The sequence below is a fragment of the Phaseolus vulgaris genome, chromosome 1 (assembly GCF_000499845.2).
Source record: "Phaseolus vulgaris cultivar G19833 chromosome 1, P. vulgaris v2.0, whole genome shotgun sequence".
Classification (NCBI taxonomy): Eukaryota; Viridiplantae; Streptophyta; class Magnoliopsida; order Fabales; family Fabaceae; genus Phaseolus; species Phaseolus vulgaris.
This window is the reverse complement of record NC_023759.2, coordinates 34,554,191-34,565,900: the sequence shown is the minus strand read 5'-3', so window position 1 is coordinate 34,565,900 and position 11,710 is coordinate 34,554,191. Positions and strand designations below refer to the sequence as shown.

The window sequence follows — 11,710 nt, the reverse complement described above, 5'->3', positions numbered from 1 at the left end:
TCTCTACCTTAGTTCTTTCTTTTTTTGTTCCGCTTCCACAAAATGTTGGTAACATCGAAGATTATCTATCGTTTTTTTATCAGCAATGAATTAATAGAATAAAATGGAACACTTTATGGGTGTCCCAACCCTTATACATAAGATATTCCTAGTTTAAGCAATCAACAAAGCAAAGCAAGATTAAGTGACACACCACTTAACTCAAGAATCTTAAACTATTTAAACAACCCCTACCCAAACATAACTAGTTTTGCAAAAACCAACAAACCAAAACCTTAATGGCTATCTAGCTACTGGAATTTTAACAATCTAAAAACTTGAAGTCTAGCTAGCTTCCTACCCATTGCAGCAATACCAAACCTACTACCTTGTGCACTACATTTTATTGACAAAGTGAGGCACGACCTCTACTGCCGGTCTACTTCTAATAGGTACAAAAAACTTCGCACACCCTCATCTTTTAAGCACCAGGAGTTGGTCTAACAACCACACAAAAAACATGCTTCTACAAAAATTGTATAATGTTGACCAGCATTTGGACATGGGTTTACTGGTCAGATTTTTGCCTAGCCGACCCCTCAACAAACCTTTGTCCTGCTTGCTGCTGCAAAAATTAACCTAGGACCCTTTTCTGCTTAATAAATCACTTCTACACCATCATCTTCCTTGTCCCTTCCTCAGCGCCCTTCTTGTAACATGCATATGAATCCACCACTAAGAGAATCATTGTCCCTGCATCCCTACCATAAGACCTTTCCAACCAATAGACATAGATATACAATTCTAACCAATAGCTAATGCACAAAATAGGTAATTCAGATACATATGAAGATAACGAAAAAAACAAAGGATCCCATCCAGCACCTAACCCCACCCTAATACTACCCTTTTAATTTCAAACATATAACATGATAAAGAATCCAATCAGGGAACCCAACATGAAAAACATTAATCATATCTTTCAACCATAACCAAGCTTTGAATCACCTTTGTCGTGACTTCAGTGGACCTGCAAACAACTAATAACTAGCTCTCTAACATAAACATCATGACAACAAAATTAAAAATAGTTTACAACTGTAAATTACGAGACTTCCTCCTATTAAAACAAACACCTCCTTCTTCATCTTCTCTTCCGGATATATTTCAGACATTCCATAGGATTTATGCACCAGTGGGCATATGTAAATTCAGCTAGATTCTCTTTGCTGGTAAGCCACGTACACGCCTTTAGTTGAGCCAAAGTGAAGATTTCAGAGTTGTCTGCTCAACCTTCCTTAAAAATGACTTGATTTCTTTGTTTCCAAATTTCTCCGACCACTGCAATCCAAACACACCTCCAATATCTGTTTATCTCTTGTGTAGCCTAGTTCAGATTAAACTGTAGGAAATGGGATTTGCCTTCCCTATAAACCACTGTTGGTTCCCCCACCTATTCACTACAGAGACACCATACTCTCCAGGCTATTCTACATTCGAAGAATACATGACTTCCACTTTCCTCATCTTCCCCACACATAGCACACCTATTGCTTTCCAGGATTAACCCTCTTCTCTCCAAATTAGCACGCGTCGGAAGCCTGTCATTCAAAACTCTCCAGGCAGTAGTTAATGCTGAAGGTAACGCCTTGATGCTCCAAAGAGTCTCATACAATGTACTATTGGATCCTTCGTCCCTTGTTCTTAAACAATTATAAGCTGAGTTAACCGTATAAGATAATTTTTCTGCCGCCTTCCATATCCATTGATCCCTGGACTCTTTTAATAAGGTTTTTTTTTATCTAACAACGACGTGACTTAGTTTTCCTCACCGATTTCCCACTCGAAAAGATTATATCTCCATGCCACTTTCCAACACCATGTGTCGTTATTCCAAAAACCTACTTGTGAAAGGCTAACAGACTTTTCATTACCAATGGAAAATAGCCTCGGAAATTTTACTTTGAAGACCTCATTTTCTAACCACTTGTCTTCCCAAAACCTTATATCTTTGCCATCCCCCAACTTTCACGAAATTTCGTCTTCCAAGCAATTCCCCCATTCTTCCAACAACCACACTTTCTTTAAATCTTTCCACCAATTTGACTCCTTATAACTTTTGACTGCTCTTCTTAGTTCTCTCCACCCACCATACTTTGAATCCAACACTTCCCTCCACAAACCTCCCTCCTATGACTGCATTCGCCAAATCCATTTCCCCAATAACGCCTCGTTAAATGTCCTTATATCTTTAATACCTAGTCCACCCGCCTCTCTAGATTCGCACACCTTTTCCCATGCCACCCATGCTATCTTCTTACCTTCCTTCCCCCAGCCCCATAAAAACTTTCTCTGGATCTTCTTAATTGTATCTACCACTGACTTTGGTCTTATAGAACGACATATAAAACAGGGGTATTGACGATAAAACCGATTTGAGCATACATATTCTCCCCGCCATTGATAGAAATTTCCCTTTCCACCTGTCCAATCTTTTCCTTGTCTTTTCAGTGACTTTGCCCCAAAAATTAGTTCTTCGGTGGTTACCGCCCACCTCCATATCCAGGTATGTGAAAGGAACCTTCATAACCTCACAATTAAGGATAGACGCGTACATCCACAATTGGGGTTGTCTTACGCTCACCCCTCCCAATCGGCTTTTTGAAAAATTGACTTTTAGTCTAGAAACCAACTCAAAGCAGCATAGCATAGATTTTATGACCATCACATTGTGGGTATTATCCTTGCAGAAAAAAATTGTGTCATCTGCAAAATGTAGCATGCTAGCCTTTACTTTTTTAGTCCCTACCTCCACACTCCAAAGCATATCCTTGTCTACCGCTTGTTTGACAACCCCTATCAATCCCTCTGCCACAACTAAAAATAGGAAGGGGGCGAGAAGATTATCTATCGTATTATTAAACATATTCAATTAAATAAATTACTTTGTATTTTTTATGGGACAAATACAAAAAAAAAATGTGAATATATATGTTAACAAAAAAAATACGATACCTATTATTACAAAGGTTACATATGAAATTAGAAACGCAAAAGCAAATTGCACAGAAACTCAATCTGGATATACATTTGGATAGGTTTTCTTGAAAAAAATAGAAGTTTTTGATTTCACACATCCTTAACAGCCAACCTAAGTAAGGTATTACATTACAGTTAACAACTACAATTGATGACCACAATGTTTTAATTGTATATATTTTCAAACCTCAAACAGATTAATACAACGATTCAAATACTACTAATAAAGCTAAATTATTTAATGAATGGATAAAAGATGTTACTAGCTCCATCTCATGAAAAGGTAATCATTTCCTGTTCAGCATTCCCTACTTTTCCAATTCTAAGATAAACAGGAAATTTGACAATCTTTTTAGCATCTTCACCCCAAGCAAGTTTAAGCTTTTTAACTACATCCTCCCCGAGAAGCTCCACTCCTTTCTGCTTTGCTGTCTGATATGCTGACCATGATCTTATGTAAGTCAAGAAATCATCTAAATTCATCTCATTCTCTGTCACAAACTCAAAGGGTCCTGTGTGATCTGCTCCTTCTACAAGCTCAAATGGAAACTCTATGCTTGCATATTTATCATCAAATAGTTTACATGCTGAATCCCAATAAACACTTGCTTCTGTGGAATATAATTGATCAAGAACAGTGTCTACTGCATCACTAACTCTTGGCAAATAGTAGCACCAAGCAGCAATTACTCCATGAGGCTTCTTAAGAACCCACTTGACCTGTTGGTAGAAAGTTGGGAGGTCAAACCAATGCATGGCTTCGGCTACTGTCACAAGGTCTATGGTTCCCTTAGGTGCCACCATTTCTTCAACCTCGGCCATGGACATTGTTGAAGGGGTGTATTGGTATCTCACATTAGGGAGCTTGGTTGCAAACTCAAGTTGTTTTTCACTAGCATCTGTGGCTATCACATTCTTGTATATCTCAGCTAACTGAAATCACAAATTCATTTCTGTTAAAGTGCAAAATCAATACTAAATTTCTGAGATTTAAAGTTGTACAATATTTATACACATGACACAAGGACTCTGGCTATCAGACACAATAGATACATGGCAAATGTCACTCACTATATCACAAACACTGTCAAATTTCAATACAGTAATGACTTCTACCTGAACCTACATTATAAAAATATTAGCTGTAAAAAAAATGGAGATAGAGAAGTGATATACGGATTTGGCTGCTGTGCCTATTCCAGTGCCAACGTCCCAAGCTAGGTCGTGAGAGGGAGTCTTTGAAGCAATGAATTGGAAGAGTTTTGGAGGATAACCTGGTCTTGCATCTGGAAATTGCTTCACCAATGGCTCTGCCATTTCTCTTGTTCTTAGGCCCCAATTGTGTGCCATATATTAAAGATTCATATTCCAGATCTCACTCACTGACTCAGATCAGATCTCTCCCCATCCAAACAAAATCCTTACTTGCAGCCGTGATATCATCGTCTCCCTTGTGCCTTGTTCCTACGTGTGTATATTTAGCTCACAAGTGTTTGAAAGTTATAAGTCATAGCAAAATCACTGGTCAAAGAGTAAATAAATCACATTCTGTTGGCCATTTAAAGTCACATCAAATCATGAACTTGGTGCATCATATCCTGTTTCTAGGCATAGACAGTTAAGTTATCAGAATTTGTTTTCTTTTAGCTCATGGAATTTGCAAATCAAACATATTAATTTTATTCTGACTTGTTTGTTCTCCTATAATAGTATTTAATTCAGAAAAATCACAAATTATACAAAGAATAAAAGTGTGTTTGAATTGGGTAAATTACTATTTACATGTATTAAAAGAAGAAAGAAAAATTATAAAATCAATGTATTAAAAATGTGAAAACACAAAAATCAAGATAAAATTTTAATCTTAACTTTCTCAGTTGAGAGCATATTTGTAAAGAAAGTCTCATGTGTAATCGATTTTGATGATGTTAACGTAATTGATGATGTATTATAATATAATCAATTATAATTTTGATTATATTATTAATTTTTATTAAATATTTATGTTTTTATTTATTATAATATAAATAAAAAATTAATATAATATAATATTATTAAAATAAAAATAAATAAAAAATTAATCACATCAATCACATTTATTATAAACTTTTCAGATAAATCTATCAATTTTTTTAATACAAAAAAATTCACTTTTTATTCTTCTTTCCTTACCCAATCCAAAAATGTTAACCAAACACATAAATATTACCAAATGCATAAATGTCCATATATTAAGCATCTTATAACTAAATACATAAATCTCACACTCTTTAATACATTCTCAATCGCAGACTCATCCAATTAAATCAAATATTAAATTATACAAAGTTCTCATATTAAATAATTTACACTACAGTATGTAATATTAAAAATTAAACATGTCAATGGTCTAAACCATTGCCTGCCTAAAATAGAAATAGGAATACATTCATATGTAACCTTTGTAATATGTTTTATTTACTTATTATTTTTTTCATCAGGTTGTTTGTCTTTATTGTTAAAATATGTGAGTTTTTTTTATTAATATAAGATAATATTGTGATTAATATAAGATGAAAAATTATTTTTATTATTTTAATTAAAAATGTGTTGGATAATCAGGTTACGATGTTCTCTAATGATTTTTACATCATCACCTATAATGTAAAGAGATTGTCGTCGTCGCTTACAATGACTTGAGAATTGTTATCTACATTGATGATGGTGTATACAACACGTTTTCAATCAAAATAATAAAACTCATTTAACATTTTATTGTAACATCGTTTTAAATTAATCACAAAATCTCACCTTTCATTTCATGACACATGAAGACAAGTAAGCAATGTGACAAGATAACAACTATATCACCTAGTTAGCTGGAAAAAAATAAACTACAGATATTCAACTGAAAATATATCCACATTAAAATTTAATTAAACCTTTTTATTAGTTTGACCAAAATTGTAGTAATTTATTTTTATTCCTATGTTAAATTGAAAAAAATACTTTAGTTTATGTAGATTATTATATATATATATATATATATATCTTTTAAATAAGTAGCCTATGACAATGACGAAAGGAAAAAAATAAGTAGTCTGTGACAACGCTGTTCACCGTTTTATATTTCAGGATTGAATATTTTTTAGACCGTTGCTTAAAGTTTAGGCTTCACTTATTTAATTTTAGACAATAATTTTTAGTTTATAATAACATTTTTGTTGTAGCGAGTACATGGACCAAATCATACAAAAGAGAATACTCTCTCAATCTACTTTTGACCAGAATGAATTTTAAGAGAAGACTCTTAATCTAGGTTCCTTGCTATAAATCTACTAGCTAAGAAAAATGACTTTTAACTCTTTAGAAAAAAAAATGAATGAGTAAAACATGTACACATAATGTACACCACTTACATATTTGAAATAACCAAATATGACTTGAAGTTGTATACAGTTAAATCATTTCTTAAACTTCTCATAGTACAAATAAACACAATAATTTACATTTTTATAATTTATAAACACCTTAAAACAAATTATGACAACTCGCAATACATGTTATTATACATGTGTTTTATGAGATGATAGATGATTACTGTTATCTAATGTATTAGTCTAATGAAATGTTAAGTTTCACAATATTATTGTACTGGTATGGGCGAGGCCGAGACCCACCTGGCTGCCCGAGACCCACCTGACTGCCCGAGACCTACCTGACTGCCCGAGATCAGGTCAACCTGACCGAGACCAGGTCAACCTGACCGAGACCAAAGGAACAATTGTCGGCCGAGACCTGAGAGACTTGGCCGAACGACGAGACCGACAGTCTACATGGCCGAGACCTTAGAAGAGCTGGCCGAGATGACCAAGACCAGAGAAATCTAGTCGATGGCCGACGCATACTAGGGAAACTTGGCTGACGGCCAACCCTAATTATCACTAACGCTCAAACCAAGGTCAGTAAAGTTAATCCACCATTAAGAATTAGGTAATACAACCCTAAGTTGTATCCACCTCGATAAACGGGCCCAACAAGGTAGGCCCATTAAAATAATATAAATAGCACGCATCCCAAGGAGTAAGGTATGTCATTTATTATTGTTCACCTACCAGAACACTATCACCCGCTTTACTGACTTGAGCGTCGGAGTGTCTTTGCAGGTACCCCCACCATCCAGTTTTCACCCGAGACCGAGTGCCGAATGAGAAGCAGGAGGACGAGGAGAATCCCAGTTCATCACCCAGCAACCTGACCAACCGAAGGAAGGAGAAGAAGACTTCAACAGTTCTCTAGGTCCCATCTCCCTAGTAGGAACAATTGGCGCCCACCGTGGGGCCGAGAGAAACTAGCTGAAAGAAAAAAGTAGATGGTTTCAACCAGAAGCATGGAGAGAATGACCGAAGCCGACCAAACGATGTTGCTGCTTTCTCTCCAGTGAGAGATGGCCGAGATGAGAAAGAAGACCCGAGGAGACTGCTCAGAAAAATGAGCAGGAGCTACAAGTTCTCCGTAGGGAGAACGAAGAGATGAAAAAGAAGTTGGGGGAGGGAGGATCTTCTGTCATACCGACGAACGTTGTCGGCAAGTCCTACACCTCTCCCCCCAACCCAGATGTGACCGAGGGGACGAGAGGCCGAGCCCCTACCCGGGAGACCGAGATGGACGACGAGTCGTGCCTGATCAGGTCCGCCCGGACGACCCTGACGGTCGACTCGACCCGCCGACACCCCTTGACCAATAACATTATCGAAGTCCCATTGCGTGAGAAGTGGAAGGGTTTCAACCGAGACCGATATGACTGGTCGACCGACCCGGACGAGCATATAGACGCTTACACCACCCATATGAGTCTCTACACCTCGGATGACGCTGTGTTGTGCCGAGTGTTTCCAACATCCTTGAAGGGAGCAACCCTTAGTTGGTGCACTAAGCTCTCACCCAACTCCATCAACCACACTCGTGGCAAATTTCGAAACACAATTCGCGACCAACCGGCCACACCACCTGACCTCCATCGCCCTGGTGGGCATCGCCAGGAGAAGGGAGAGTCGCTGAGAACTTTTGTTGACAGGTTCAATAAGGTGGCAATGAGCATCCAGAATCTGAGCCCGTATGTTGCCATGCACCACATGCTGACAGCCCTACGTCTGGGGCCCTTTGCCGACAACCTGTGCATGCAGCCGGCTGACAGCCAGGACGAACTGAGAAAGAGAACTGCCAAGTACATGCAGCTAGAAGAGCTAAGAGAATTCCGCAACCAGGCCCGTGTCGAGGCCAGCGAGGAGAAAAACAAGGAAAACAAGGACCGCCAAGGGCGACCGAGTCAAAGAAATGACCGATGCCGAGACAACCAGGATCGGCCAATCCAGTTCTCAAGATACACACCCCTGACAACGAGAGGGGGAGGATTTTGGACGAGACCCTCAACGTCGAGTTGATCCTTCCTCCAAGGAAGGTGATCAGTCCAAACAACGCCGACCAGAGAAAGCAGTGTCGGTACCACCAAAACACCGGACACTCGATCAAGGAGTGTCAGGCCCTTAAGGATAAGATCGAGGAACTTATCCAGGCTGGTCATCTCCGCCGTTTCGTCAGGAATGGCCGAGACCCACCCCGCCGGGCGGATCCACCTAGGCGGACGAGGTTACCTCAACGCGACCGAAATAACCAAGATAATAGAGGCGACCGACAACCTGCGAGGGACGACCCCCCAGGGAGGCGAGAGGTAACCGAGAGGTTATCAACACTATAGTCGGCAGCTTCGCCGGGGGGGAGCACGAACAACGCCCAGAAGATGCCACCCATCACGTTCACGAATGAGGACTTTAAGGGCGTAGACTACCGCCAGCAGGACGACTCGATGGTGATAGCGGTCGATATAGACCGATTAACCATACGGAAGACCCTTGTGGGCCAAGGAAGTTCGGTAGATATCCTCTACTGGAAAACTTTCAAGGCCATGAGGATAGCTGAGGCCGAGATGATGCCATACGACGACCACGTGGTAGGATTCTCGGGCGAGAGGGTGGGTACCAAGGGTTACATCGAGTTGTACACCACCTTCGAAGAGGGGAAGAACACCAAGACCATCAAAATCCGATACCTGGTCATCGACACCAACACCTTCTACAACATCCTCCTTGGTCGACCATCCATCAACCGGCTGATGGCCATAGTATCAATCCCTCACCTCGCAATGAAATTCCCTTCAAGGACAGGGGACATTCTCACGGTCCACGTAGACCAGAAAGAAGCACGAGAGTGCTACGCCGAGAGCCTCCGGGTGGAGCCTTTAAGGGCCGACACTTCTCCCCTCAGGGTGAGAAAGTCCTCCCGAAAGGACCGACCGAGGAAGATCGAACCAACCGTGGCGTTGGTAGACCTCGATCCCCGGGCAACCAAGGACAGGCTGGAGGCGAGAGAAGAGCTGAGGAGAGTCCCCCTCCTCGAGGAAGAGCACAACATGACTATAGGAACAACCTTGGCAGCGGCCGAGGCCGAGATCATGCATGCCGCGCTGAAAAAGAATATCGACATGTTCGCATGGACGCCGGTCGACATGCCGGGGGTGAGCCCGGATGTCATCACCCATCGATTGTCAATATTCAAGGAGGCCCGCCCGATCTCCCAAAAGCAACTCGCAGCGAAGGAGGAGGCCGGCAAGCTCCTGTCGGTCGGGTTCATAAGGCAGGCCCGATACACAACATGGTTGGCCAACGTTGTCATGGTCACCAAACCGAACGGTAAATGGAGGATGTGCGTCAACTACAGAAACATCAACAGCGCGCATGTCCAAAAGACACCTACCCTCTCCCAAACATTGACCAACTGGTGGACGGGGCGGCCGACCACAAAATTATGAACTTCTTGGACGCTTACTCTGGCTATAACCAGATAAGCATGCACCCAGGGACAAGGAGAAAACGGCCTTCATGACGGCCGACACCAACTACTATTACGAGGTCATGCCGTTCGGCCTCAAGAACGCAGGGGCGACCTACCAGCGCCTCATGGACAAAATCTTCAAAGGCCTAATCGGCCAGGCGGTAGAGGTATACGTGGACGACATAGTCGTGAAGTCCGACTCGTTCGAGCAACACCTGAAAGACTTGGACGAGGTCTTCAGAGCCCTCAGGGGAGTCAACATGAAGCTCAACCCCGAGAAGTGTACTTTCGGGGCTGAGGGGGCCAAGTTCCTAGGGTTCATGCTCACCCACCTGGGGATAGAAGCCAACCCCGACAAATGCCAGGCCATACTCAACACGAGAAGTCCGAACAGCGTCAAGGAGGTACAACAACTCCTAGGACGGCTGACCGCCCTCTCAAGGTTCGTCCCCCGCCTGGCCGAGAGAACGAAGCCGATGGTCCAACTGCTCCGAAAAGGCAAAAAATTCGCCTAGGACGACCAATGCGAGGAAATCTTCAAACAGTTCAAGAAATTTTTGACATCCCTAGTTGTCATCCCGAAGTCGAGACCCAACCACCCGATCCTGGTATATCTGGCAATCTCGGAGGAAGCAGTCAATGCTGCCCTAGTGCAGGAGACCGAGGGCAAGGAGCGACCAGTGTACTTCGTCAGCCGAACCCTCCACTCGACCGAGACCAGGTACCAGATGAGAGAGAAGGTGGCTCTCGCCCTAGTCCTCACAGCAAGACGGATGCGCTCCTACTTCCGAAATCACTCCATGATTGTAAGAACCGACTACCCTATTTTTAAAATTTTGTCTAAGTCGGACCTTGCAGGAAGGATGATAGGTTGGTCAGTCGAACTCTCCGAGTTCGACATACGCTACGAACCGAGGGACGCCATCAAGTCTCAATGCCTGGCCGACTTCTCAACCGAATTGACACCTCTACCCACCATCTCGGGCGGGTGGACACTTTATGTGGACGACTCCTCAAATAAAACAGCATGTGGAGCGGGAGTCGTTCTGGAGGGGTCGGGCGACCTCTTCCTAAGCAAGCTCTCTAATTCGGATTTCGGGCGACCAACAACCAGGCCGAATACGAGGCCTTACTCACTAGGCTGAACCTAGCCTACGACATGGGAGCGTGCGAAGTTACATGCAAAAGCGACTCCCGGATGATGGTCGACCAGGTCAATGGAGAGTTCAAAGTTAAGGAGCCTTTGCTGCAGCGGTACTACCACGCGGCCAAAAACAACATTGCCCGCTTCAGCAAAGCACCCTTGGAACATATACCGAGGGAGGACAATAAAAGGGCTGACATCCTGTCCAAGCTGTCGGTCACCAAGAAGAAGAGCCACCAGAGGTCAGTCATACAAATATGGCTGAGACACCCCAGTGTAATTGAGATCGAGGCCGAGTGCCTGGCTATGGAAGAGGCCGAGGCTGAGGCCGACAACTGGATGACACCCGTCATCCAGTACCTATTGGACAGTACATGCAAGGTCGACCAAGAAAAGGCAATGAAGCAACAATGCGCCCGGTACACCATGATCAACGAAGATTTGTACCGGAGAGGTTACTCGATCCCCTGCTAAAATGCATCACCAACAAACAGGCCGAGTACATTCTGGCCGAGTACTCCTAAAAAAATTATTCTTATCTTCTTTGAAAGATAATGTAATTATCTATAACTTAACTTTTACTTATTAAAATGATCTTTACTTTTATCGTTAAAAAAAAACCTTCAACAACCCCTCATCTCTTCTCTTTCTTGATGCACCAAAAATCCAACCATCCCA

The 11,710-nt window shown here is 41.9% G+C and overlaps 2 protein-coding genes across 2 annotated transcripts; one reads left to right on the top strand and one right to left on the bottom strand.

Moving 5' to 3' along the window:
• Window positions 1-3,170: 3,170 nt before the first annotated feature.
• LOC137816159 (uncharacterized) lies at window positions 3,171-4,549 on the bottom strand. The gene is made up of 2 exons (XM_068619243.1): window positions 4,195-4,549; window positions 3,171-3,951 (listed from the first exon to the last, which is right to left on the bottom strand). Exons 1-2 carry the CDS (start codon window positions 4,366-4,368, stop codon window positions 3,292-3,294), a joined length of 834 nt encoding a protein of 277 aa, XP_068475344.1. The 5' UTR covers window positions 4,369-4,549; the 3' UTR covers window positions 3,171-3,291.
• Window positions 4,550-8,863: 4,314 nt separating this feature from the next.
• Window positions 8,864-9,865, top strand: LOC137815933 (uncharacterized). Its single transcript, XM_068619040.1, has one exon. The coding sequence runs from the start codon at window positions 8,864-8,866 to the stop codon at window positions 9,863-9,865; it is 1,002 nt and encodes a 333-aa protein (XP_068475141.1).
• The last annotated feature ends 1,845 nt before the right edge of the window (window positions 9,866-11,710 follow it).

Bases quoted from the DNA above. Each gene is read 5' to 3' on its own strand.
- LOC137815933 (XM_068619040.1), top strand. From the start codon at position 8,864: ATGGTGATAGCGGTCGATATAGACCGATTAACCATACGGAAGACCCTT.
- LOC137816159 (XM_068619243.1), bottom strand. From the start codon at position 4,368: ATGGCACACAATTGGGGCCTAAGAACAAGAGAAATGGCAGAGCCATTG. The intron at 3,952-4,194 runs GTATATCACTTC...TTGTGATTTCAG, and splicing joins TAGGCACAGCAGCCAAATCC to TTAGCTGAGATATACAAGAA.